The following is a 27963-nucleotide window of genomic DNA, read 5'->3' as shown; positions in this document are numbered from 1 at the left end:
GCTTTCTCCCTTTTTTTTTTTACCGTACCTGAAATTTAGGATAAAAAGCATTTCAACCGCAGAAATTCATAGCGTTCGTGTCAAAAGCCCACACTGTCTTCTGGCTTTCCAAGCGAGGACAAAGCCGTTGAACTCAATGTTTGTGTCGCCGAAATCCGATAGCCAAACGCGGCCGAACAAAGGAACGCTGCTTTGTGTTTGGAGAGGCAAAGGGACGCAGGCATCGATTTATCAGCCGGCTCAGATGACTGGGCTGCCTCAAACCGCCTCACGGCTGGGATTAAAGCCGAGATTTACTCCCACTGTCACTGTTCCCACCTGGCAGCTGGCCAGGGCTGCCCATAAATCCCCCCTGGAGGAGCAGCGTCTGTCCTGGCACACGGAGCACCCCGCGGGGCCCCCGAGCCCCCGCCCTGCCCACGGTCACCCACGGCCCTGCCGGCACAACCCCCGGCGCTCCCCGGACCTCCGGCAACAGGTGACTGAACTGTGGAATCACAGAATCGTGGGATGGTTTGGGCTGGAAAGGACCTTAGAGATCATCCGGTTCCACAGGCAGGGACACCTCCCGCTATCCCAGGATCGTGGGATGGTTTGGGCTGGAAAGGACCTAAAAGATGATCCAGTTCCAGGGGCAGGGACACCTTTCACTATCCCAGAATCGTGGGATGGTTTGGGCTGGAAGGGACCTTAGAGATGACCCGGTTCCAGGGGCAGGGACAGCTCCCGCTATCCCAGAATCGTGGGATGGTTTGGGCTGGAAGGGACCTTAGCGATGACCCGGTTCCAGGGGCAGGGACAGCTCCCGCTATCCGGGGCTGCTCCGACCTGGCCTCGGGCGCTCCCAGGGGGGAGGCGGCCGCAGCTCCTCTGGGCAGCTCTGAAGCGGCTCCTCCCTCCGTGCTCGGCCCTGCCAGAGCCGCCGGCTCTTCTCCCGATGCAGCTCCGAGGGCGGTGTGCGGAATTTTTAAATAAATTTAAATAAATTCCCCGCCACCGCCTCCCCGGCCTCAGCCATCGCCGAGCCCACGTGACCCGCCCGGCGCGACCCCTCAGCGGGGCCGGGGCATGCGCGGGGCCGCCCCTCCCTCCGTTCCCCTCCCTATCCCTCCCTCCCCTCCCTTTCTCCCTCTCCCTCCTCTTCTCCCTCTCCCTCCCTCTCCCCCTCCCTCCATCCGGGTCACCGACCCTCTCCCCGCCGCTCCCGGAGGCGCGGGGGGGGGGAGGAGAGGTGGGAGTGGGTGGCGCGCGCAGGCGCGTTCCCGCCTCTCCCGCCGCTCCCGCCGCTCCCGCGCCGTGCCCGTGCGCGCTCCCGCCGCCCCGGCCCCACACGGACACCGCGCCTCGGTCGGTGCGCGCTCCCGCCGCCCCACAACAGGGACACCGCCGTGCGCGCTCCCGCCGCTCCAGCCCCACAACAGGGACACCGCCGTGCGCGCTCCCGCCGCCCCGCCCGCAGGTGAGGTGAGGCCCGGCCCGGGCCGAGCGCTCCGAGCCGCGGGTGGGGAAGTTGTTGTTTTGTTGATGTGTTTTTGTTTTTTTTTTCTCTCCCTTAGGGCGGATCCCGAGGGTTTGGGGGGGTTTTTAATTAAAGAATATCCCCAGCGAGGGCTCCGGCCCGGGAGGGGGGTGACCCCCCCCGGGCCCCTGCGCTCGCCCGGGGCAGCTCCACGGGGTGTGGGATCGTGGGGTGGGGTGGGAAGGGACCTCAAAGATCACCCAGTGCCACCCCCTGCCACGGGCAGGGACACCTTCCACCAGCCCAGGTTGCTCCAAGCCCCGTCCAACCTGGCCTTGGACACTCCCAGGGATGGGGCAGCCACAGCTTCTCTGGGCAAACCTGTGCCAGGGCCTCCCCACCCTCCCAGGGAAGGATTTCTGCCCCTCAGCTCCTCGGGGAGGATTCTGTTGCTGTGGGAGTCGCCGCGTGCAGCCCTCACGTTGAGGGTTTTCGGGAGGGTGGGATGTGACTGTGAGGGAGCTGCTCCTGCTCAGCTGCTGCTCCAGAGGATGCCCAGGAAAAACCCCCCCGGTGCTGCCTGTGCCGGGGAAGAACTGAAGCCCCCGGTGGCAGAAGCTGCTTCGCTTAAATTTCAGATTTTTTTAGCTCTGCGTGAACTTGGAGAGTTTGCTTTCGAGTGTTTGAGCGGCCCCTGTCACCCGGTGTTTAAGTGGTAAGCAGGTATTAATTCCCAGAAGAAAGGGCTTAGTGAAAGGTCTGATCCCAGTGGCTTTAGTTCTTGGGATCCTCTCAGTCGAGCTGTGTGAGGGTGTTAAATATGAAATGAGCAAATAGTTTGCTAATGAGTATTGCAATGAAATCGCTTTTAATTTGTTTATTGCACTTAATACTCTTGTAAGAATTAGCTGATCGTAATAGGAATTAGCTGGTTGTAATTTGCATTTGCATATCTCCATTCATAGATAAGTAGGAACCTCTCACCTTTCCAGGGAGGTAAGTGAAGAAATTCCCTTTTTTCCTGGGGAAGCTGAATCAGAGTGTTTTGGCTGTTGCACTGATAATCACATTCCTGTACCTGTCAAGCTTGGAGTGCCCTTCTTCTGGTTTATTAATTGCATAATCAAATAATTCTGCCTGATCTCTTTAAAATATCACTTCTCACAGGGCTGTTTGTCACTGGACTTGTTAATTAACGTTCACACATCAGTCTTACCTGTCTCATCTGATGCCAGGGAAGGTGTTGGATATTCTTGCACTGCTCAGTAACCAGGTGCTTTGATACTGATTTGGATGAAGTCATGAAAAATGAGTAATATGAGAAAAAAACCACCCAGAATTAACCCTGTAGGTTTATGATTAAAAAGAATAGAACTATGATGCATTCTTAATGAAGGAAGAACCACAGCATAATTGAAGTAGCTTTTATGGCTCAGTGTTCTCTACAGAAGCTTTTCAGATTTTGGTTTTACAGCAGGAAATGCTGTGCTGGAAATTACACAGAGCTGTTGATGTTGCTGCTGAAATGTTCCCTTAACTTAGGCCAAAATTGATTCTATTAAATCCCTTCTCCCTGCAAGCTGCAGGAATTCAAGGGAATAACTGCACTGTGTTCTGCAGCTTAACCATGTCCACGTTTCCCCTCTTGCTCTTTAAAGCAATGAGATGATTTCTGGGGATTTGTGTTACTGGCTGAGGAAGGAATTTAATCTGCTTCCTGGCACGGGGAGGGTTAAACTGCCCCAGCTCTCTGGTGTCATTTACACTCAGCACTGGAGACCTGCTGCCTTTTCACAGGGCAGAAAATTTAACCCAGTCAGGTGTTTTCCTGCTGTGTTTAAATCTTAAAACGTGATGGTTTTGCATCTAACCAAGAGCTGGGGACAGGGTGTTTTCCATCAGGATTCTTAAACTCTACAGACCTGCAGAGCATCTCCTCAGTGCAACAGTTCCCCTGCAGGATCTGATGTGTGCCGTGATGCCACACGTTGTCTGGTCAGCAAAAATTGGGATTTTCCAAGTATGAGAGGCATTTACATGGGAAAATGACACAGTGGTGAGCAGAGGGCAGGCCTGCAGTGCAGGGACACCAGGGCTGTCCCCTCAGCTCTGTGCCCAGAACCCAGATGTGCATTTGGTTTAATCCCCGTGTGTTTTGGAGGTGGGAGGGCAGAGGTGGTGGTTGGTTGCCTGTTTTTCCACAGGGAGCTGGATGAAGCGAATCAGGACACAGAATGAAGGTGCAGGGGCTGCCAGCTGAATTTGTTCAGTGTTAAGATGATAACTGGGCAGGTTTGTGTGCATCTCTTGACAGTCACAGTGACTGTGCAACCATCACTTTCTGTCCACTTCACAGGGAACTTGAATTGTTCAGTGGTACAGAAATTAATTGTAAAGAAGCTGGGTGCTCTGACTCTTTTCTTGGCTTTTTTTCCCCTTTCCTTTTTCATCCCTCCTCTCTGACTGTGTGTGTGCTGTCTGGGATATCTGAGCTCCTGGCACTTGTCTGCAAACACTTTTGTTTGTTATTGATCCCTCTCCTGCTCCTGAGTCGATTTGGCAAAGACCTTTCCTTAATTGTGTTGCCTGCCCTACCATCAGTCTTGCCTTTTACTTTTCCATTTGTCACCTTTTTCTTTACAAAACTGCCCTGTTCTGTTCCACCCCAAGACGTGGCAATAACATGGATGTCTTCTTCTTTTTTTTTTTTTCCCAAAATGCAAAAGGAGTTTCAGAGTTTTAGAACCTCCTCGTGCTGGAACTTTGAACTTAATTATAATTCTCTGAATCACTTCAACCAAATTCAGAAAAAGAAGGAAAAACTGAATTTTTTTTTTTTTCCTCCCCCACAGTGGTCTTTTAAGCTGGTGTTTTAGAACCAAAGGCAATCCAGGGCTGGAATGTTGCTCTCAGTTCCACCTTGGCTGGACTGGAGGAGTGTCTGTGTCCTGCTGCCCTGTTTGCTGAGCCCAGATTTCTCCCAGACCAGATGGTGCCTTTTGTTCTTTCCCTTGTTGGTGCATTTTTGTTCCCTTTTCTCTCCCCTCCTTGTGTGAATCAGCGAGCACAAAAAAGGAGGTTTCCACCAGCAAACTCATTTTCTTGCATTTCCATCCTTTCTGTGACACTGAGGAGCTTCTCCTGGGGAAATTCAGGAAACGTTCCCAGGTCTGTGCCCGAGTTTGTGGTGGTTTGGCTGAAGGGGTGACAGGGACTGGGGCAGTTACAGGAGCACAGGATCCTTCCAACAGCTCTTGTTCCCCTGATTTAACTCATTTAATGGAGCATCACACCTTGGGTGTGTCCCAGAGCAGTTTGGAAATACTTAAAACCATTTATCCTAAATATTTTTCCCTCATTTTTACGTGATTTTTCGCCTTAAGTCCAAAGTGTTTGTGTGTTGTTAATTAGAAATCTTGTCTTAATGTTTTCCCATGAGTGAGAGTGGGTTTATTCTGCATTTTTAATGTGGTTTTGTTTCAGTTCATGGCATTTCTCAGTGTCTGCTTCAAAAGAATAAGCTGATATTCCAAATGAGACCATTGCCAATGAAACACCAATATATTTACCTATCTTTTTTTAGTGTTATGTGATAAATTAACACTCTTTCCAAAGGTAGATCCAGTGCAGTTCCATGTTTTCTCTCATTTGCAGTGTGATAACCTCAAGATTATTGCAGCCATAGGTGGCAGAAGGTACACTCCTTTAAAATCTTTTTTTACTGTATAAAAACTAGTCTCCCTAAACTCTTTTATTTAGTCTTTTGCTTTTTTTTGCATTTTTTTTTTAATCCCTTGATGTGTTTACTCACAGCTGTAGATACTCTTCCCCATGGGAAGGAAAGGTATTTTCCAGTGCTCAGGAGAAGGAAATTTCCCTCCATTAGGAGATTTTAGATTTTGTTCCACATGTGCCTGGAGAGGCTTTGGAGAGGTGGTTTGACTTTGCTGTGTACCTGAGGAAATAAAGTTATTTCCTCAACTATCAGAAGACCCCTCTGATGACTCGGGAAGGGGTTTTAATTGTTAAATAAGAAATGGCTGTTCAGTGCAAAGTGTGTCATGGAGGAAAGCTTCTAGAGCAGTGTTGTCATTTTGGATTTCTGTCAGGGCAAAGGGAGGAGGAATTTCAGCTCCTTGACAGGAAAGGAACTTTAATTTCCTTTTGACTGAGCAGCAGAGTCCTCGCTCCCCTTGCAGGGCTGGGATGTGATGCTGCTCATTTGGGGGTGACAACAAATGTCAGGGTGACTTCTCTTCTTTGTTTCTGTAAAATTCTTTGCCTCCCCAGCCAGGGCAGGGTGGTGTGGTGCCCTCCCACTGAGTTTGGGTTGTGTTTTTTGGGATGGCAGAGCCCTGGTGGAAGCTGGCCCGTGCCCAGGAGCTGCAGTGGGTGAAGGATGCTGAGGGACCCCATGAAGTCCTGGAGCGACAGCCAGTCAGACCTGTACAGCAGCGACCAGGAGGAGGAGGAGCAGATGATTTTTGGGGAAAATGAAGATGATTTGGAAGAGATGATGGATTTAAGTGACTTGCCTACCTCCCTCTTTGCTTGCAGTGTCCACGAAGCTGTGTTTGAGGTGCAGGAGGAAAAGGTAAGGCAGGAGGAGGGGGTGGGGTTGGAAGTGCAGCTGCAGCTATTGAACGTTTTTGTCTGGATTTTCAGTGTATTAATGCTTGTTATAACTGGGGGAACAACCCAACCCAAAGTGTTTTCCTGGGAAGCTCAGAGCAGCATGAGTAGAGTTACCAAAGAGCAGATAATACCACTCTTCCCTGGCCTTTGAAGTTGTTAGTGGATACACAGTGCTGCTCCCACGGAAATCCTTGTGGAAGGTGAACTTTTGGAGATCTGCACTTCGAGTTTCTCTCACTAGGTGGCAGTTTGTGTATTCCGAGCTTTTGGTCTCTGTCCACATCCAGGTGCTCTTGGAATTCAGATTTAGCTCTGGGACAAAGCTGCTGCACTGAACACGGGTTTACAGGGGAACTGAGGGAGGTGTGGAATGGGCAGGTTGAGGAGATGAAGGAATTGGATGGGATTTGGGAGGGGAAGGTGAAAGGGCAGTGTGTTTTCCCAGAGAGAAAATGTTCATTTTGTGTCTGGAGAATGTTTTTACTTCATCTCTAGGAGAGGTTTGAGGCCCTTTTCACAGTCTATGATGACCAAGTGACTTTCCAGTTGTTTAAGAGCTTCAGAAGGGTGAGGATAAACTTCAGCAATCCCGAGGCAGCAGCGAGAGCACGGATAGAGCTGCACGAAACAGACTTCAGTGGGAAGAAGCTGAAGCTTTACTTTGCACAGGTGTGAGGGAACAAAGATGTTGTGCCTGTGTCCCTGTCCCTTTATTCCTCCTTTGTCCCAGAGTTCCATTTGTGGTACCATCAGAAGTCACCTCCAACCTCATTGTCCTGCACTGAGCTGTGTCAGGGAGTCACTGACAGGGATAAAATTCACCCTTTAGGGGCAGTTTTGCTGTTCCTACCCGAACAGAAATGTGCTGAAAGGAAAGGAGTGGATGCAAAATGTTCCACATGACAGATGCTTTGCAGGGATGTTGTTGCTGGATCAGCACTGGCAGCACTTGCACAGGCCAAGTTCTGAACTGCAGCGTTTCCCTGGGGGAAATTATGTTTAAAGCTGGGCTGAATGGAGCGTTGCTAAAGCAGAGGATGGAGAAGCATTAGTGGGGAAGGGACTAAATAAAGAGGGAATTAATATTTACCACCTGTGTCTCCTGGTTTTGCCTTCAGGTGCAGGTATCCAGCGAAATAGGTGACAAGTCCTACCTCCTCCCTCCCCAACCTGTCAAACAGTTCCTGATTTCCCCCCCTGCCTCTCCACCAGTTGGGTGGAAACAGAGTGAAGATGCAACTCCCCTGATAAACTATGACTTGCTGTGTGCTGTCTCCAAGCTGGGACCAGGTGGGAACACTGACCTGCTTTTGCTGTGATGCTTAACTTCAAAAATGGTTATAGAGGGATTTTTATCTCCTTATCTTTGTGTGAGAAGAAACTCGGCCTCTTTTATGTGATGTTTCTTCCTTGAATGAAATGATCCATCACTTTTTTTACTTAATTAGTTAATTGATTGAAAGAGTAGCACAGAGTGGCCTGTGTGGTACTGGCTCCATCACGTCCATATATTGAATTCTGTCAGAGTCTCAGCATTAAGGAACAAACTGTAAAAGAGGCATGAGAACTTCAGTCTCATGCAGCTCAAGTTACTGAGGATGTAGAGATGCTAATATGTACTTTTTGGGTTTAATCATCAACTTCTTTCTGAGCCTTCCTGGGAAACATGGTGTTTGCTTTCTGTGAAAAACAGGAAATATGGAGGCTTAACCTTTTCGAGTGCTTTTGTGGGTTTTCATTTGCAAGTGTCACACAAAATGTACAGCATAAATGATGCCACTTAAAAACGTGTGTGCTGCTTGTGCTTTGATGTCTTCAGTGGCTCCTGAGGGTTTTTAGCATCCCTTCCTTGCTTTAAATACCAGCTGAAAGGCTGATGGTATTCGAAGGACGATGGAACTATTTTAAAGAGGTTCAGTGAAGTGTGGAGGTTGAGCAAACCGAGGATGAATATCTGGTTGTGCCGCTGGGGATACTGAGGAGCTTTTGAGGTTAAATGCTTTGCCCTGGGGGGTGTTTTAGCCCGGTTTTTGTTTGCTGCTCCCAGGGGAGAAGTACGAGCTGCACGCGGGGACAGACTCCACCCCCAGCGTCGTCGTCCACGTGTGCGAGAGCGAGACGGAGGAGGAGGAGGAGATCAAAAACCCCAAACGGAAGATCCTGCAGACCCGGCGCCCAGACCCCCCCCCGACGATCCTGGGCGACTCCAAGGCCTTCGAGTGTGCCCTGGAGGTGGGGGGGACCATGCACTGCTAGAGCTGAGCTGCTCCAGGGGGTACCAACACCAGACACTCCTGAGTCCGTGTGTCGATGTCTGTGCTGCTGCTGTAGCGACAACAGATCTGACTTGTAGTTGTCTCTCATGCTCAAGAGTCTGGATGCCAATGCTCTGAAAAGCACTTTAATTTTAGGGACTAGTCCCATCCCCACCCCCCCCCGAGTGTAGCAAATCCACCTGACTTGAAATAGTGACAATTAGGGAGTCTGGTTGTGGTTTGGGTTTGGTTTTTTTTTTTTTTAAGATGTTACTCTTTTTTGTTTCTGTTGTACAGTGTGATGTACCAAGTGCTGAAATAATCTCTTGCTGTCGTGACTGGGTTCCAGAAAGCTCCTTGCACAGCAACTTAAAGCTGATCTGTGCTGGTCCAACAGCTTCCAGTTAACACAGTGTTAAACACAAGTGAAATGCACTCTTTGTGCTAAAACTCCTTCCCAGCTGAGGTGAGGATTAACCTTTGCTTTCCTCAGAAACGCCAAGTACGTGTTTGTGATTTGACATGAGGCACAAACACAGGGATGGAGCTGAACCCAGCTGGGTTTGGTGGCTGCACTGGGAAAGAGCCACACACTGAGTCTGTCACCAACACTCCTGCTCTGAGCTCTGGGTGGTGCACTGCTGGTTTGCACTGACACCTCATTAGGAGTTAATTACAGTAGGTAGATTAAAATATGGGTCCAGCTGCTGAATGGGTTGTCTCTGATCCTCTCTGAACATGTCCAGTCCTGGGCCAGATAATGCAGTGACTGTTAGGTCATGTCAGGAGATAAGATGCTGAGGGTTAATTTTTAACTTCTCCAGTCTGTTTTGTATTCTCAAAGACAATCAGTTGCCTGGCTTAGCCAGTTCTTATGCAGTTTCAGCCCTTGTTTGCTGTTTTCCTGTGTGGCATCCTGCGTGTCTGGCAGAGCATCTGCTGCCTCTGAGAGCAGGGTGCATCTTTTAGAACACAGATCTTTGATTTTGTGATCTTTGTGTTAAGTGTTTTTTAGTAGGAGGAAAATATGCCTTGGTATAACAACACCTGCTCCTGTGCTTTTATGCTATTTTATAGCCAAACTTTTTTAGTCTAGACAGATTCTTCTTTTTTTTTTTTTCTATTTCAGAGGATAGAATGATTTGTGAACAAACCAGGCTGCTGATGTTTGTGTGTAGAAATCATTTGAGTCGTTCAGAAACTCGGATTTTTCGGGTTCATTTTAGTGTGATTCAGTCTTTCATGACTTGCTTATTGAACTTTCCAAAGTGTTCTCACTTGGCTGACAGCAGAGAGAAAAGGAATGGTCAGGGATTCACATGGATGGAGCTGGAGTTTCCAGCTCTTGTGTTGTCCTGGATTGTGATCCCTCCCACCACCAGCTCCATGATGCAAAGTGGGATCCTGCAGGCAGGTCCTTCCAGAGGCAGGAATAGTAGAGATTAAAAAGGTAGGAAAATGGGATTTGTTCACCTTGCCTCCACAGGTGTGATATTTATGTATCTCTTCAGGTATTAAAATCACTCAAAGACCAACTTCTCTGTCTCACTGTTCTGTGGTACCGAAACAAAGGGGAAAAACCCAACAAAAACCTGTATCACCCATCAGGCTTGTGGATTTTTAAAACTCCAGAAGGCCTGTCTGGATTCTCTGTGTTGTTTATATTTTGTGAGCTGTTTGATTTCTACCCCACTGTAGAAGGTGCTGTGAGTAGGAATAAGTGGAAAACCCTCAGAAACAGTTTTCTAAGGCAAAGCAAGTGTGATGTTGTCGATGTGTAAACGTGTAAAATGTGGAACATTCCAGCACTTCTCACTGTGTAAAGACACTCAAAATAAAACAATGCAGTGCCATTCACACTTGGGATTTTAGCTGTTTTCCAGAGGTTGGACCAAGTTTGATATATAAGATTTTTCACGGTGGTGTCTGCCTGGAGCGAACGCTCCCGGTAACTGTTTGTGGTTTTCCATGTGGAAATTATCAGGGAAGTGAAGAAGCTGGGGGTTTCAGCAGAAATATCCTGGGAGCTGCTGGGCTGCAGGAGGGACTGAGGGTGTTTTTGGTGGGTTTGGGGGCCTCTCCCAGCCCAGGTCAGTCCTCGGGGGAGTTTGACACTTGGGCCAGTCCTGAGCTCTGCGAAGGTTTTGTTGCAATTAAGAGAAATATTTCCTTGCTTTCAAAAAATCTCCCCCAAGACCCATTTCCACAGGAGAGAAAGGGCCAGACTCTACAGAAATAATGTGGGGTGCACTGATCCACAAAACTAAACCATGGGCTTTTGTCCTGGATGACATCAGGAGCAGGTGAGTCCTGGCCATGGGTCGGTACCAGAAGTGGCTCTGGTCACTCCAGGGTGACACCCCTGCCTTGGGAGTGAATGAACTTCAACTCTGCTTTATTTACTGCATGCCATGACTCGGTAACAACCACCAGAACCTGTTTCTCTGAATCACTGACCTGCTGTTGGGTGCTATTTTTAGCAGCAGGGCTGGCACAGGGGCACCAACTCGAGCCCTTTCTGAGCCTGCACTTTGTATAAATAAATACCCCAGATAAATAAATACCCCAGATCCCTTTAAAGCTTCCTCTGGAAGCAGCTGAAATGTGTGGTGTTTCTCTGGGCCTGTGTCTTCTGGATTTACAGTTGCTGGGGGTGGTTTGGTTTTATTTCCCAATAGCTGAGAACAAGCCCTGTTTTTGCAAACATGTGATTACAGCTCCTCGTTCTACCTCTTTGCTGAACTGCTTCCCCTGGAAAGGCCTCATGGATAAAATGCCTATTGCTTCATTTATTCCTTGAAAGGTTTCACTTCCATTTTTGTCTGCTTTTGGATTATTTAGCCCAGAACAGAAGACTGTTATGTTCATCTTGCCAGGCTTTGTTTACTTGCTCTGCTCTGAGTGGAAAACTTGCTAGGAGAGATTTATGGTCCAGTGTGTGTTTAATGTGGAAGGAGACCCCAGCCAAGCCTCATGCCTTGGAGAAAATGCAGAGCAGGATAAAACACTCCTCCTCCTGTAGGTATTGCCCCTGCAGCCCCGTGGGGTGTGACACAGGGCTGGCCCTGACCTCACACTCAGCTCCAGGAAGATTTCACAGGCTCTGTTTAATTGTCTCAGTTAAAAAAGACCAGGACTGGAGTTGTGTCCTGCCATGTGCCCATCTGAGTGGAGGGATGGGTGGGCCCCTGGGCTGTATTTGTGCTGAGTCCCACTAAAAACACTCCGTGTTCCAATGTTAACTGATGTGTTAAAATCCTCCCCTGAACTTGGGCTCTCTCATTTTTAACACCTTGGCCTGTTCAGGCTTGTGGAAGGGAAAGTTTGATTTCCCTGCTGCACTGAACATATCCCAGCTATCAGCAGTCCCAGGGTGAGGCAGTGGGAAGGACACTCCTGGTTTGCTGGTACATAAAATACCAAAATGCCAAACTGTGTGTCCTTTGTGACTGTGCAGGACCATGTCCCTGTCCCAGGCAGGGCCTGGACTGTGCTCTCCTGCTGGGACAGGTCCCCTCAGCTCAGCTCCAGCCCTTGCAGGGCTGTCTGGGAATGGCTTTTGAGGCTGTGGGGATGTGTAGAGTGCTGAGGTCCCGGTTTCATAACACAATTCCAGACTGTAATAATGAATTTCTGGTCAGTCTGTTGCAATATCTCTGCTCTGCCTTTGTTCTCACTAAGACAGTCCCAGGCCCTGCCCTGCTCAGTGCAGGAAATGTAACCAGTGGTGCTGTGAACTGCCCTGGTGTTCCAGGAGGGGTCCAGACCTTCTCCATGGATAAATTCAGGGAATTTATCTTCTTTAGGGCTTCTGTAAGGCTGTAGCAGCCCTTGTAGTTAATTGAGAGTCCTGTTACGTCTTTCAGCATTCACTGACTCTGTCAGGATTGTTCTGGAGCATCCCAGTGTGTCCTTTTGTCCTCCTCTAACAGGAATAGATCAGGACTGGTGGCTGAGGAGCTGTAAACTGGGTAACTGGTGTTGGCAGCAGAGCTTTATACACAACAGTGTATAAACATTTATAAGTATTTACACATTTAACGGTGTACAAACCCAGTGTGTGGGTTTATTGCTGTAGCTAATGGTAAAGGGCTACAAATTTAGGACCTGGTGAGGGATTTCTTCTCAAGCAAACACTTGGGAAAGTCCCACCCTCCCTCTCTGCTGCCTCACATTTGCCTTCACCGGGCTCGTCCTTGGCGTCCCCGTGGATGTTCACAACCTCCTGAGCGTCGTGGCAGGGGCAGCACCTCATAAATCCAGGTGGGTTTTAGGGCTTAAAGGATGCTGAGCACACTGTGGTGCCTGGGAACAGTCACACTGGGCTGCTTCCAGCTGGGATTGCTGTGTGCCAGTTCCTCCCAGGGGGACCCCCTGAATTGGATGAGACTTCAAACAGAAGCTCCAGGGGGGTTTTCTCTAAAGCAAAGGGTCTTTCTTTCCTCAGGTACCTGTCCCAGAGGGAATGTCCTTAATCAGGACAGAGCAGTGGGAAGCAGGAGATCTGAATTCTCCTTTGGACTTTGATCTCTGCAAGGGAGGAACATCATCCAGCCAATGCTTGATAGCAACACAGAACGTTTTCTTCTTTCCACATCCACCCAACAGTCACAGAGGCTGGTTCCTTCTTTCTTATACTATTTAAATTGAGTTATTAATTACTTTCATTAACTTGCATTCATACCTCTTCCAAGTGATGGTTGCTCACTGTTGAAAGAAGCCCCTTGTGCTCTCCAGAGATGCAGCCCAGGGAAGGTACGTGGCTGGAAAACCACTCCTGTTCCCAGGAGAGCCTCATGTTCCTTCTTGTTCATGCAGGATGAGGCAGTAATTGAAAAGAAACCAATCAAGCAAAATGTATTCCCTTGAAAAGATGACTGGTGAGTAATCCCTGCTGAGGCTTCAGTCTCTGGTTTTAAGGAGCTGCACGGGGAGGGATTGAGGCAAAAGGATTGAGCTGGAAGTGACTAATGTGGGTCTTTGTAGTTGTACAGGAAAATTGCTGAATAATTGGATGTGGTTTCTGGTGAGAAAGCCTCTGTAGGGTTCAGCTTGGGGTGCAGTGTAGAAACCAGTCCATGGTGGGCACCAAACTGAGCATGACCCGTGTTGGGAACACAGAAGTTTCTGGAGGAGGTGAGTTCTCATTCCCTGTGATGGTCTGTGCTGGTCTGGTTGTTCTTTAAGTCTTCACTTGGACTTGAGCACCAGCTTCTCAAATGGGACATGTGGCTGTAGCTTTCTCTTTGGTGCAAGCACTGACTGGCACCAAGGCAAGTTTAGGTTTATAAATCCAGGTTTAGGTTTATAAATCCAGGTTTAGGTTTATAAATCCAGGTTTAGGTTTATAAATCCAGGTTCAGGTTTATAAATCCAGGTTCAGGTTTATAAATCCAGGTTCAGGTTTATAAGTGCAAGTTCAGGTTTATATTTGACATCTTTGTCAGTGGCTCCCCAAAGTGCTTTATGTGGTGAACCTACAGATCAGAGTGCACAGACCCAGAGTGAACATTTCTCACCCAGGAAGAAGCAGAGAGCTGTGAGGTAAGGAAGCACCTCCTTCCTCATCCCAGCTTTTCAGGCTGTGCCGTACTCTGGTCTTCCCAAGAAATCCACTGCAAATGTTTATGGACTGTTGGGATGCCCCTGTTGCTGCCTTTGCATGTGGAGGCAGGACTTTGTAAGGGGCAGGTTCCATCCCTGTGTTTCAGGTGGGTTGTTGCAGGGATGGTGGCTCTGGTTGCAGCTGGGGAAGCTGAACTGGAGGATGGGGGGGGGGGGGGAAACATCCGCACAACAATCCTAAACCACGAGCTGAGCCTGGGCTGAGGGCTGTGGCTTGTTCATGTGGTTTTCTGGTTTCCCGTGGGAGCAGCATCAGGTCTAGGCAGGGGACAGATCCCTTTTGTAAGTGGGATTTCCACAGGAAAAATCCAGACAGGGACTGTGGTCACACACTTCTTCCCCACTCTTTAGCGGGAAACACAGGATAAACCCGTCGAAGCACGGGTTAAAGGCAAGGATTCCTTTCCAGCTTGATCCTGACGAGTGGGCAGAACCACCTGGGATGGACGCGTTTGGGATCCTTCCCCCGAAGAGCCTGGAAGACCTTTGGGCACCGAAGCGCCGCGGGAGTCGGGCTGTTCCCAAACCTCCGGCGCTCTGGCTGTGAGCTTGGGAGGGGGAGAGTGGGTCGTATCCCAGAGCCTTCCATCATCCATCAGCCTTCCATCATCCATCATCCATCATCCATCCCCCTCCCAGCCGCAGCCCGGCCGTACCGGGGGCACCCGCGGAGGCGGCGCCGGGGGCCGGGCCGGGCTGGGCGGCCCCGGGGAGGCACCTGCGGGCGGCGGGGCCGTGCCGGGGCCGTGCCGGGGCTGCGGCGGCAGCGACAGCGGCACCGGGCTGTCCCCGGGCCGGGCAAGGGGCGGCGGGCGAGCCCCGGCCGGGGGAAGGAGCCGGAGCGGCCGCGGGAGCGCCCGGAGCCCGCAGCATCCTCCGTGAGTACCCGCGGCGGGGGAGTCGCTTTTCATTTACCACCGATTTCACCCTCCCTGTTTGCGCCCTTCTGCCGCTGCGAACACCCGTTTCTGGGCGCGGTTGCCCCGGGTTTGTGCTCCAGGTTACTCCGGGTTTGTGCTCGAGGTTGCCCCGGGTTTGTGCTCGAGGTTGCCCCGGGTTTGTGCTCGAGGTTGCCCCGGGTTTGTGCTCGAGGTTGCCCCGGGTTTGTGCTCGAGGTTGCCCCGGGTTTGTGCTCGAGGTTGCCCCGGGTTTGTGCTCGAGGTTGCCCCGGGTTTGTGCGCGGGTACCGCGGCAAGCGCGGAGCTCTTTATGGGCAGCTCTGAGCCGGAGAGAAACAGAGAGCAGATGCCCTCGCCCTGCTCTGCTGGTGCTCGAGCAGTTGTTCCATTAATCGGAAACCTCGAAGGGTCGGGACTGGGGCTGAGCTGTTGTTCCCTCCCCGGAGAGAACTCGGCGCGGCTGTTGAGCGGTTGTTCCCTAGCTGGCGGTGTCCTTTCATCGCTGGAAACGCTGGATCTCTGGTCTCCTGACTTATTCAACCCCAGCGTTTTAAATAAGGGTTTGTTGGTGGTTTTTTTGTTTGTGGTTTTGTTGTGTGTGTGTGGGTGGGTTTGGTTTTCTTTTTCTTTAATCTGTTGAGTGGCTGGAAAGGGCTGGCAAAGTGGTATTTAGCAGGAGAAGGACTAGAAAGCTCAGAGCATTGTGTTACAGCTCGCTGAGTGTCTCCAGCACAAAACTGAACTACAGTGCTTGCATTATTTGGGAACATGCTGAAGTTGCTGACAGGTTTAAACGGCAATTTCTGGTCTTTCCTGGTAATTTATGTATTTAATGCCCCAGGAAGTCCTTGCTAAAGGAAGCAGAGCATTTTGTAAACAGATTTCACTGCTGTGATACGCTGGGCTGGGCTGGAGTGTTTGGGCAGGAGGGTTTCGTTTAGTGCTTACAAACCAGGAGACAAAGGCAGAGCAGGGACCAGTGACTCCACAGCCTGTCAGAGCTTTTTGTCTCTCTGTAGGGACAGGTAACCAGGCTGTGGGTGCCAGGCTGGGCTTGAGGGATTCCCAGGCTGAAAACATGAGGTATCAACCACCTGTGTGTTTGTCTAAAGGGTTCCTGGGAGAGGGGAAGGTGCCTCACTGATTCAACAAGTTGGCATGTGCAAGAAATCCTGTGACTGCTTTCGTGCTGCTGTTTGCAAAGTGAAAGGAGCTGCATTTCCCTGCTGCAGACAGAGTTCCTTGTGTTGTGTATACAGAGTCTTTATGTCATAGAATGGTTTGAGTTGGGAAGGGACCTTAAAGTTCATCTTCTTCTAACCATGGGTAGGGACACTTTCCACCAGCCCAGGTTGCTCCAAGCCCTGTCCATCCTGGCCTTGGACACTTCCAGGGATGGGGCAGCCACAGCTTCTCTGGGCAACCTGTGCCAGGGCTTCCCCACCCTCCCAGGGAAGAGTGTTTTCCTAATATCCCATCTAACCCTGCCCCCTGACAGTGTGATATTCCATCCAGGAGTCTCTGTACTCCATCCAGGAGTCTCTCTGTAGTTTTTAATACGGAAAAACCTGAAGGATGTGAAGCTCTCAGAGGTTCTCACAAAAGGATTGGGATTTGCATTTTTCTGGTTGCTGAAGAGCTTCAGCTGCAGCAGGTCCAGCCCAGCAGCTGGGGAGCCTGTTGTGCCTCAGGCTGAGCTGCTGAGCAAGGACAACACTCCCAAAGCTCTGGCCCACAGCTGGCAGGAGGCTTGGCTGCCTTGTTGGCAGGAATTCCTGAAGCTTTCCTGTCCAGCCCAGCTCCTCTCTGTCTGCTGCTCCTGCAAGCATGACTTTTATCAGTTACACTGAATTCTTCTCCTCACCTGTGGCAATGGAGAGTGAATCAGTCAGGATTTAGTGCCCAGGGCAGCTGGAGAAGCCCATGGGTGACACAGGGCTCTCAGATCAGCAGCTCCTGTGCTCTGAGGGCAAATCCCCCAATCCTGAACACCCTGTGGGGTGCTGGGGCCTGCCCAGAGCAGCCCCTGCTCCTCTGGGTGACATCCCACACCCTGGGTTCCTGTGCCCTCGTGCCAGGCTGGGATCAGGGTCACTGTGTCAGGAGGGGCCAGAGGGTGAGCCCTGCCCTGGCCTGGCCTGGTTTGGTGTTGGGCACGTGGGAGAGGGAAGGAATGTGGTGGGGGGTGACTGTGCTGCTTTCATGGAGAGCCACAAACCCCAGGAAACGCAGCTCAAACCTATAGCCCTGGTCAGGCCTCTTGCAGGGAGGGATGATGTGAGGCATGAATGGAGATCACAGAGGAGGGAAAGAGCTGCAGGGATGTCTGAGTCACCCGGTTTCCCACTGACACAGCTGGGTGTTTTCACAACCACCTCCACGGAGCAACCAAGTTACAACCCAATTCCAGAGGCCCTGGAGTCCTCCCTTGCTGTCAGGTGCTCGGGGCAGACACCAGCCAGGGGTGCCCCTGCCCAGCCACGAGGCTGAAGGTGCAGCTGCTTCAAGTGCCAGGCTGGGTGGGAGGGCAGGGGAAGGGGCTCTGCCTGTACCACAGTCCCACTTGGATGGGGCAGCCCCCAGAGCAAACAAACCCCCACATTCATCCCACAGCACTGAACCACTCAGCTCTGGGCTTGCTGGGAAGGTGCTCTTTGGTGGGATCTGGCAGTGCTTGGGGTGAGGAGGGTGAAGGAGGCCATGAATCAGTCCCAGGGGGCTGCCCACGGTGCCAACCCAGAGCATCACACAGGCTCTGCTGTGTTCCTGCAGAAACCCAAAGAATCCCTTGGAAAGGCATATTCCCTCTTGATATATCAACCTGTAAGGGAAGCCTCAAAACCCTTGGCCCAGCAGATGTGCCTGTCTTTAGGAAAAGCAGCCCACGGGAGCCGTGTGGGGTCACACGTGTTTGTGCCAATCTGCTCTCCAAAGGAAACACAGCTCGGGCTGGGGGAGCTCCAAATTCAGCCCTAACCCCCTCTCTTCTGCTGTGGAGCATTTATGGGGTTTGCCTGGAGTAAAGCAGATGCTCTGATGGAAAATGGCAGGTGAGAGAGGATTTCCACAACCTCCTGAGCTGCTCCACCCGCTCGGGAAATGGCAGATCCGGGGAGGTGCAGAGCCTGGGAAGCATTTCTGCAAACACATTGCTGGGTCTGCAGTGTTTTTTTTTTTTTAAACTCTCTCCTCCAGCAATCTGAAAAGCTGTGGGGACTTTTCCAGAGCAGTGGCAGGGCCTTTTCTAGGTGGTTACGTGCTCAAAGTGGGGTTGACTTTCCGCTGTGGGAAATGTCCTCGTGGACGAGACGCATTTTTGTGCTTTATTTGTCCAGAACTTGCCACCAACAGGCACTTTACTGGAACTTCTTTGAACAGCAGAGAGAAACTGTTGGCTGGTGGGATTTGGGGGTGCTTGGCATGATGCCACTGACCCCTGCCAGGCTCTAACTGAGGGCTCAGCTTGGATTAATCCTCTTGCTTTCTGTTTGAGTGCCCACACTGATGGTCTCCAACATCTGTCCCCTCGAGTCTCACTGACCATCCCCCAGGAGCCACTCCTGCCTTGAGAGATTCCTGCAGGTGCCTGGAGGCATTTTTCTCCTCTCTGAATCAGTTTTTTCTCTGGGTAATATTTAACTGCTGATTACATGTCCTTCCCTCCCATGCCCCCCACCCGATGACCATTCCCAGGAACGCTCCCGGAGTGTGGGATGTGAGCAGTGGGCAGAACTGCCTTGCTGCAAGCAAAAAAGTCTGGGTTGTGTCATGTTTTTGGGCTCCTGTGCTGTGTTTTGGGGGTCCTGTGATGTGTTCTGGGGCTCCTGTGGTGCTTTGCACCTGCTCTAACAACCATCACCTTCACGTGCACGACTGCAGGTGGATTTTCTTCCCCCGTTGCTGTGGTGGGTCTTGCAACCCACTAGACCCTGTTTTTCATCCCCAAATCCCAGGTTAATTGTGCTGCAGGCACTGGTGGGAGCTGCTGCTCACAGATATGGTTCTGTGGAGCTCTTTGTGCATGGAATGATCTCCCAGCTCCCGCTGAGTCCGGGTGAGCTGGGAATGAGCCTCGGGCCTCGTCCTGTACAGTGAATTCTCTCCCTCCTGCTGACTTCCCTGGCTGAATTGTTTGCTCATGAGCTGCCTCCAGCACAGGAGCTGCATTTCTGGGATGTGCTGGTGTATCCAAACCCATCTGGTGTAACATGTAGTGTAGAAGTGCCTCCAGTCCCTTCCAGAAGGCACAGGACTTGCTGCAGGGGGGATGTATCCCAGATTTCCAGATGAGCACCTGTGATCTGAGCTGTTGAATCTGTGCAGGGATGGCTGAACCCTTAAGGATTCCTAGGGAATATGTCTGGGGACATGGCTCAGTGTTGTTGGACAGGAATCTCTTCTCCCAAAACCAGATCATTTCATCTTTTCCTCTTTGTTGTAGTGAGTTGGATCCCGTGAGAGTTCTCATTTGCCAGCTCTTGGTTACATCACTTGGAGTTGGTTAATTTGGTGTCTGTGTGTAGAGTCATAAGCTAAAAATGTAGAATAAGAGCTTTCTAATAGTCATTTTAAAAAAGCTGCCAACAAAAGACAACCTCTAGCATTCCTTTCAGGAATAAGCTTCAAATTTGCTCCCAGCTCTCTCTTGATTTATCATCTGTGCACTGCATGTAAATGGGAATTTGGGTTTGAAATCTTATTCCATTTCCTCTTAATGAATTATTTCAAACCTAAATAACAGAGTAATTCCACCTCCTGCAAATGCAGCCACGGGACCAAATGATTTATTGCAAATGTCTTTTAAGGACCTCACTAAGTAACCACAGCAGGTTAAACAGACCTTTTTTCTCTTGGATGATGTATTAGTTTGAAAAATTGGGGTCTGTTTGGCATCTCTGGATGGGGAGGGGGGTTTATGCATCCCAATTTCCTGCCTGGAAGCTCAGACAAACAGTAAATCCTGCCTGGGTCCAGGGTGGGAAGCTCTAGGTGACACATAGGATATTTGTCAGGGGAAAAGGGGTGATTTAGGGGGTTTAAAAGGCACAAAAATTAAGAACAGGCATCTGAGCCCAACCCAGCAGCCCCCCCTGGGCAGTTCTGTGCCCAGCTGGAGGCTCAGAGCTGCAGGAGCTCCAGCAGGGTGGTGGTGCTTGCTGAGGTTTTTTCCATTCTAACTTCAAACCCTGGTTCTGTTGGATATTTCACAAGCCTTCTGATCCCAGTGTGCCTCAGATCCTGGCCTGTAACCAGTGGTAAAATACCTCTGGCTTGTTTTGCTTCCACATCCTGGCTTGCCTGCATGGGCAGCCCCACCCTGAAGGGTCTGGGGTGGTTTTTTAGGGTCTGAATGCACTTTGCTGCACATGGTGGAGTTGCTGTCCTTCCCATGAATAAGTCCATTCACCCAGAGGGAGAGGAGAAATGTGTGTGGCCCTGAATTTTAAAGCAAAAAAAGAGGTTTAGAACTGGGAAATGTGCAGTTCACAGCCTGGTTTATGCACTGCTCCTGGGCAAGTCAGAGACAAAAAAAGCCTGTTGGGTTCATATTCCCAGGTGTGGCTCTGGAAATGAGGGGGTTTCTTCCCAGGGATTTGGTCTCCCTCCCTCAGCTCTTGTCACCTGTGTGAGCTGAGGGCTTTGAGCCCCTCTCACCACAGGAGCCAGGGAGGGTGACTGAGCTCCCCTCCTTGGTGCTGCTGCTGCACAGAGCTGCTGCAGTTTGCAGAGCTTTCTCTGGCCTGGCGAGGGAATGGAGAGCTTTTAGTGTGTGTTTTGACAACAGCTAAACCTGGGGAGCTCGTGCCAGACCCCGAGACAAACACACGAAGGTGCTGCTCTGACCTGGGGACACGAAGGGGGTCACACAGACCCCTGAGGCCACAGCTCTGCCCCAGCTGCCCCCCCCCCAGCAGTTTGAACTCGGGGTTTTCTTCCCTCCTTCCTCCCTGTTTAGAGCCCCTCAGGGTGGATCTGGGCACATTCAGGTCCCACTGAAGCACGTGGTGTTTTTATCTCTGTCTGAAATCACCGTTTGTCCCAATCCCCGCTGATGTTCCCGGGGGTGCTGGGAAGGCGCTCGATGCAAACCCCACCTTTCTCTAGGTGGCCAAGCACTGAATTTGGGTGCATTCCTCACCAGCACCTGCCTTCCCTGGCAGGGAGTTGGTTCTCCAAGCCCAGCTCTCCTGGATAAAGACTCAAACGGAGCCCTCTGTTCCCTGTCCCCCCTCTCCTGTAATTGTCCAGGAGCTGCTGATGGGTGAGCTCTGATCCCCATCCCCTCCTGAAGGAACAGGGGGGGCCCCCCCAGCTGAAATTGGGCAGGGTAGGGGGGGCAAGAGGGCTGTACCAACGGGGGCATCGCTCCCACGGGCCAAAACAACCTACACACTGTGTCTGCCAAGGTGTTTTACATGGAAAGGGGCCCGAAGCTGAACTTCATGGAAACATTTGCAGCTCTGTAAAACGACCAGCAGTGTGAGCCTCCACCCCCAGGCTGGGTGAGTTAGAGGCTCTCAAAGGCCAGGCAGGTGTGTGTGCACAGGGGGAAGTGCAGGGGTGTGTCACGGAGAAGGAATGTCCCGTGATTGCTTTATCAAAGTCCATTTCTTCTCCCCTGCTGAACGGCTTTTGTCCAGCACTCTTGACTTTCCATGTGCTTTCCCGTACAGAGTGGGATCCAGGCTGCAATGCCCCAAAAGCAGTGGGTTCTCATGGATTTTGCTGGGCTCTGCTGGGTCCCTGAGTCTCGCAGCAGAGGCTTGGTCAGGTGGAACCTGCTGATTCACGGGGCAGGGACTTGCTGCAGGTAAAGGACAGGCCCCTCCTGCCCTGGCTGGAGACACAGACCTTGGAGACACAGGCCTTGGACCTCTTGACTTGCTGCACCATTGAGAAAAAACCTGACCTGATGCATTTTTCCAATTGTTTGTTCCCACCCTGGTGGATCAATTAATCCTTTTCGTAAACAGGAGGTTTCGCTGACGACAATAAAAATCCTTTGGGTTTGGGTGACTCATGCTCAAACAGCTCAACCCTTCTCAAGGTGGTTTGAACCAGGTGGAAGGTAGGAAGCAGGAGTATTACTTGGCTTAATATCAAACTATTCAGTCTTATTTATTTGGGGGTTTTTATTTTAGCAGCCAGAGGAGGGGCAGAACGCTCCTGTGAGCCTGGGGTTTGAGCTCTTCTGGTCAGGAGCCACAAGGTGACAGTTGGTCATGTTTTTTTTCTGAATTTTCTGAATTTGCCCATGCCCAGCTTTCCCCAGCCTGCAGAGGGATGGAGAGGCTCTTCAGCCTCTGCTGCCAATGTACAACCCCCGTCCCCACAGTTTTGAGTGGTGGGGAGGGGCAGGGACAGCTCTTCCCTGAGCTCTGGTACCTCTCAGGTGCCCCCAGGTGTGTGTGAACCCTTTCCCTGTGCTGCACAACAAGGCTGGGCAAGCTCCAAACACAAAATATTTCCGTGTTGAAAGATCTGCAGCTGCTGTTCGTGCTGCTGAATTAACGTGGCCTGGGCTGAACAAAGGCATCATTCAGCCAGAGGAGAACGACCCAGTTACAGGCTCGGGACAGAGTTATTTTGGGGGTTTAGATTAAAAGAAGGAACTCAAACTTTTTACCTTTGGGGGATTGAAGTATTTGGTGAAATGGACCTTGCAGTCCTGATCCCACATCCCCAGGCAAACCCTGACTGCTTCCCTTCCTGCTGGTTCTTGATCCCTCTCATTCCTGCCACGGAGCCTCCCAAGGACACACCGTGTGTTGGCTCAGCTGGTGCCCTCCCCAGACAACCCCCTGCCTGTCACTGTCCATCCCATTGTGTCCTCCTGCCTCCCAAATCTGTGCCCTGCCACCGTGTGTCGTGTTGGGTAGAGGCTACTTTGCAGAAACCTTTGGGAAAGCCTCCCCAGGGGGAAGGGAGGACAGGCTGCCTGTCAGATTCCCAGTTATTTTTCTTACCAGCTGATTTCCATCTGCTGAATTATTCCTGGCTGTCGTGTATCTTGTGCTGTGCAAAATTACCTGCACCAAGAACATGCCACAGGGCCACAATATCCCAGTGGAGTATAACAGAGCCCTGCCTGGTTGTACTGGGAAGCATCTGAAATGGGAAACTCAATTCCATATCGAGTGTTGAAGAATAATTTACTTTTCAAAGGATAGTTGGAGTGTCCCAGCTCTCTGGAGCTGGGAGCTGAAGTGGTTCCAGAGGGCTGTTGGAAGTGGTGCTCACATCCCTCTCGGGCTGAAGGAGCCCTTTGACGGCTCAGCTTACCAGGTACACTGAGAAAACATTTGGAAAAGGCTTAAAAAAATCAGTAAACATCCAGGCTGCTTTTTCTAGATCTAGTTTTACCCTAACCCAAACCCAGGAACAGGCATATTTTCAGCTGTCCACTTGGAAGCTTGTCCACTTCCAACAACAGAGCTGAGGTGACACCGGGGTGAGGGAGGTGCTGGGCTGAACTCACACCAACCCTCTGTCACAGCAGTGACCCTGTCCTGGGGTGGCTCTTGTTTGCCATGGAGCTTCTGGAGCTTCAAATCAGGCTTCTTCACATCAGATGAATGAAGCTGCTCTAAATTCTATTTTAGAATGGGGTTTTTAAACCTTTCTGTGCTGACTTTTCCCCTTCCCTCAAGACACGTTGCTGAATTCTGGGTACAGAACTGTATCTCAGCCTGAGATGATAATCTAAAAATCCTAAAGCTTTTAAAATATATATTATTCCAAACAGCAATGGTACATAGCAACAATGCATTGTTGTGTTTGTCTTATTTTATCCTTTTAATACCAAACAGGGGATATTTTAAAGCAAACTGCTCAAGATTGGGGCGAAATTTCCATTCCAGATTTTCACCACAGTGAAAAACATTAAGAACCCCAGCTCGGTGAACCCTCACTTAGTAGGTTCTGACCCTTTAATGGACAGTTGCTTAATTATCACTGTCAAACTTGGGTTGATAATTCATTAATGTTTTATGAACTCACTGCCCTGTTTCCCCCTGCAGCTGAATCAAGATGACGACGGCCACACCACTGAGCAACAACACTCAGCTCTCAGGGAACGTGACCACAAAGTCTCAAGAACAAAGTCTCTATCAAAGTAAGAAAAGGAATGGGCTGGTGGCTTTTTTTTTATTGTTATTTTATTTTTTAAGCGGACCTTGTACTTACCAAACTTCAAGGAGTACAGTGACAACTTTGTAAATAAGGGGTTTTTTTTTATCCCCTCCCTGTTTCTCTCCCAGGTTCTGGAGCAATAGTTGCTGCCATCGTGGTAGGAGTGATCATCATTTTTACAGTGGTTCTGCTCATCTTGAAAACATACAACAGGTAGGTGGCCAAGTTCACCAAAATGGACCAAAGTCCCTCCTCTCATCCAGCAGAGCACTTCAGGATTTGTTGTTGACAGTTTCCAGAAGAATCTAAACCTCAGTGTGCTGCTGGAAGTGTCCTGATGGTCACAGTCAGTGCTCTGTGACTGGGTCGTTAGGAAGCAGAATTCCTTCATGGGGGATGCTTGGTGGAAGCCCTTCTTAGGGATTCCTGTGGATGCAGGGAAGGTGTGAGCGTGCAGCAAAGCTGCCAGAGGGGAGCTTGATTTCTCACTTCTCACGCTCTGGAAGCCATTTGGTACCTTTGGGATGAAATTGAAAAAAAACAAAACAAAACAGAACATTAAATTGCTGGGTGAACTGGCAAGTGGTGTGTTTGTTGTGAGCCACACAGCAGACTGCAGATATTATAAAGAGTTTTAAACAGGCTTAATCCTGTTAAGTGCCTGTGCCACAGGCAGTCTTTAGGATTCCCATGGTCTGGACTAGCAAATGGGAATGTCAGTAGTTTGTTCCCTTTCCATGTGTGATGACTTTGCAGCACGTCATGTTGCTAATTCCGGGTGGGAATTTGGTCCACTGACCAAAGTGGTTGGGGAGCTTAGAATTTTGAGGTTTTTTCTTTTTTGTTATCATTTGGTTCATTGAGAGCTGCTGTTATTGCTGGTGCTGAGCCCCTTCCTCCAGGCACAGGGAATGACATGGATTAAATTCCATGTTTTCCATCAGTCACATTGTTTTCCTGAATAAACCTCCCAGGCCGTGGGTTTGTTCTGAATCCTTAACAGCCCATCAGGGTTCGGATGTAGCTCTGCGCTTCCTCTGTCGATTCTTTGGGATGAAATCCTGGCTTTTACTGACTTTTAAATAACTGTACAGTGCAACCTGGCTCTGTGGGAACCCTCCCAACCCTCCCCACGGGAGCACCAGCCCCGCTGACGGTCCCACTGTTTCCTCTGCAGGCGCATGCGGGCGAAGCGGGAGCTGGAACCCAAACCCTCCAAGGCAGCGATGCCACCTCCTCTGGGGCACAACAGCCACGGGCTGTGCCAGCCTCCCACAGTGACCTTCATCCCTGTGGACATCCACCTGCACGACAGGTAACCGGGAACACTCGTCCTCCCCGGCAGCAAGAGGTGGAACTGTCGCTGCTCACACGGACCTGGGACTCCTCAGCAAAGCTTTCGGGACAGCAACAGGCTGTTGCTTTGCCTGTGGATTGTAATTAATCCCCATTTCTCTCTCTGGGAGGAAAAATAAGAGGTCTGGACACTCTTCCTGTGGCTGAAATCAGCTGGTGGAGGCACAGGACTCATCAGAGCCCTGGGTGTGGGGAGAGTGGATAAAGTGAGAAGGCGCCAGCTCAGATTTTGTGGAGCTTTTGCTCGCTCAGAGTTTGAACTTTCTCTGTTCTGCTGATAAAGAGGAAGAAAAATCTGGACGTGCCACAGCTCAGGCTGGAGCTGGGTTTGTTGTGAATTACATGGCACAGGTTTGTGGTGTGTTTTACACACGATGGATGGCACAGGAAGCATCACAATTGTATTTATTGTTACTCACCTGTCGTGTTTCTAAGGCCACGTGTGTAAGGGTTGAGATAAAACTGTACTTTTTATGTTAAAGTATTTTTAAACTGTTTCTATAAACCATGTAACTCTCCATTTCCAAAGGAGCTTGGGTGTCTGAGGGTTTTCACTCTTGAGAATCGCTTCGGGTCCAGGGCTGGAGCTGCCTGAGAATGTTTTGTCTTGCACAAAATGTGAGTTCTTTAACTGGAAAAATAAGCCTGGAAATAGAAGGAATAATCCTGTATAAAGCAAGCGAGGCTTTGCAGAGCCCCAGTGTGCCACTCCCCCCCTGCAAGGCTTTGTTCTCTGGTGCAGACCGGGCTCCAACTATTTTTAGAAATGTTTTTATCCTAGAAAGGAACTGAGAAAAACGATGTTGTTTTGTGAGTGTGATGGTTGTGGGTGTACAGCAATGCCACAAAGGAATTCCCAGGGAGATTCACAGCCCACTGAGTGGGAACACAGAGCAGCATTGTCAGTCAGTGGCTGATTGTCTGAGGGTGTGTCAGAGCAGCCCCCAACGGGCTGACAGAGACAGGAAGGATTTTAGGAAGGAGCTGAGGAGTTAAACCTCGTCTTAAAGGGAAGGACATGAGGCTCTGGGAACAGCTCCACTCCCTGACACACAGAGCTTAAATTTTATGGAATCACCCACTGGAATGGCTGGACAGAGGGGGAAGTTACTGTTGTCTGACTGAACTGATCAGAGAATCTCCAGCTTTAGAGCTTTTTGCCCTGCAGCTTCTTCCCAGCACGTCACCAACAGGTACATCCCTGAATCCCCCCGTCCTCAGGGGAGGGTGGGAGGGACTGGGGGACAACTTCATCTATTTTTTATATATTTTTTCCAAGAAGCCACTTCTTAAACAGGTCACTTTTACTAACTGGTGGTTTGTTGGTTTTGGTTTGGTGGGGGGTTTTTGGGATTTTTTTTTTTGTGCAGAAACTAAATTCAATTACTTTGCAATATTTTTTTTTTGTCTGAAACTGGAGCAGGGTTTGAATTCCAAGCTAAATATTGAGACAGCTGCTTGTGCAGTTTCTGAATCTCGCTGTAAATATTTTACTTGTCCTAGTTCTCTTATTTTTTGTGGCAGGGGTGATTGATTTAATCATTCAGAAGGGACAGCGGACGCAAATCTAATTTTTTTCCTAAAAAATATGAAGGAGTTGACTTTCTGTTGCTATCTCTGATCAGCTAAGGATGTTCTCTGGGCATGTATTGAAACCAAGACCTTTAGAAAAGATAAGCCCCATCCTACTGTTATGTTCAACATCACCAGCCAGACCTACTTCTAGCAAATTTTGTTTACTTTCCATTTACTTCATTTCAAACCACTGAAGTTCACGAGCAGAATAAGCAGAGCTACTGTGAGCAACTCTGCTTTTGCAGAATTGCTGTTCCTGGCAGGAAGAGTCACTGCTTTGGCCTCACCAGCATTTGCTCAGTCGAAAAAATTCCAATCCCAGTAAAAATTTGCCTCGTATTGGCCCATCCTGGGAGGCCCCCACGATCCCCTCCTGGCAGCAAAACCCTGGAGCTTGTGCTGAGCAAGCAAAAATCACCTTCCTAAGAAACAAAACCCCCCCCCTGTATTTCCACTTGTGTAATTTGCTGTGGATTTAAGTTTTCCAGGAACAATCCCACGCTCTCCCTCTGCTGCCTCAGTGCTGACTCGACCTGCCCTGTCTTGGCTCCCTGATTCCACTCCCAAAGGCCCAGATTTTGGGAAGGTCCCCCTTTAGCTGCCCCTGCTGCACTCCTGCCCCCAGGGAAACCAGCTGGTTAAAGAAACACTGAAAGCTGTGGAGAGAACAGGCAGTGTGAGTGCAACACCTTAATTGTGATCCACACAAGACTTGCTGGAGATTATCCATGAAACTCTGCAAATTAACAAGATTTGGGCACTCGTGGCCCCAGTGCCTTTCTCCCTGGGAGGAACAAGCAACATTTCCAGCCCCTTGCTCTGTGCTTTGGTTCAGCAGTGACAACGAGGACATTGGGGCTGCAGGGTAGAAAAAAAATATCCCTGCAAGTTTTTTTTCGATGGTCAGAGTTAACAGCTGGTCTTGCAAGACTCAGTGGTGGGGTTTCCTTTTGCTCTTCTGGAGCACCTTCAGCAGGTCGGGTCCTTCAGTCCCACAGCTGGCACCTCAGAGATGCAAATACGCTGG

The 27963-nt window shown here is 50.1% G+C and overlaps 2 protein-coding genes across 14 annotated transcripts; both read left to right on the top strand.

Moving 5' to 3' along the window:
* The first annotated feature begins 1409 nt into the window (after positions 1 to 1409).
* RCAN3 (RCAN family member 3) lies at positions 1410 to 10208 on the top strand. 5 transcript variants are annotated; one of them, XM_032710091.1, is made up of 6 exons: positions 1421 to 1459; positions 5114 to 5154; positions 5811 to 6053; positions 6590 to 6763; positions 7213 to 7384; positions 8142 to 10208. In XM_032710091.1, the coding sequence occupies exons 3-6, from the start codon at positions 5859 to 5861 to the stop codon at positions 8348 to 8350; spliced, it is 750 nt and encodes a 249-aa protein (XP_032565982.1). In that variant the 5' UTR covers positions 1421 to 1459; positions 5114 to 5154; positions 5811 to 5858; the 3' UTR covers positions 8351 to 10208. The 5 variants fall into 5 exon arrangements, with proteins under 5 accessions (XP_032565984.1, XP_032565982.1, XP_032565981.1 ...); XM_032710092.1 differs by lacking the exon at positions 1421 to 1459 and adding an exon at positions 2427 to 2455; XM_032710093.1 differs by lacking the exon at positions 5114 to 5154 and having other exon boundaries at positions 1410 to 1459.
* A 4577-nt stretch (positions 10209 to 14785) lies between these two features.
* NCMAP (non-compact myelin associated protein) lies at positions 14786 to 26912 on the top strand. Of its 9 annotated transcripts, none has more exons than XM_032710099.1 (5): positions 14797 to 14852; positions 22016 to 22083; positions 23894 to 23988; positions 24134 to 24218; positions 25183 to 26912. In XM_032710099.1, exons 3-5 carry the CDS (start codon positions 23904 to 23906, stop codon positions 25322 to 25324), a joined length of 312 nt encoding a protein of 103 aa, XP_032565990.1. In that variant the 5' UTR covers positions 14797 to 14852; positions 22016 to 22083; positions 23894 to 23903; the 3' UTR covers positions 25325 to 26912. The 9 variants fall into 9 exon arrangements, with proteins under 9 accessions (XP_032565994.1, XP_032565990.1, XP_032565987.1 ...); XM_032710096.1 differs by having other exon boundaries at positions 14829 to 14852; positions 21848 to 22083; XM_032710100.1 differs by lacking the exon at positions 14797 to 14852 and adding an exon at positions 15258 to 15433.
* The last annotated feature ends 1051 nt before the right edge of the window (positions 26913 to 27963 follow it).

This window comes from Chiroxiphia lanceolata, chromosome 24 (genome assembly GCF_009829145.1).
Source record: "Chiroxiphia lanceolata isolate bChiLan1 chromosome 24, bChiLan1.pri, whole genome shotgun sequence".
NCBI lineage: Eukaryota > Metazoa > Chordata > Aves > Passeriformes > Pipridae > Chiroxiphia > Chiroxiphia lanceolata.
Note: the sequence above shows the minus strand (reverse complement) of the source record. Positions and strands in the feature narration are given on the sequence as shown.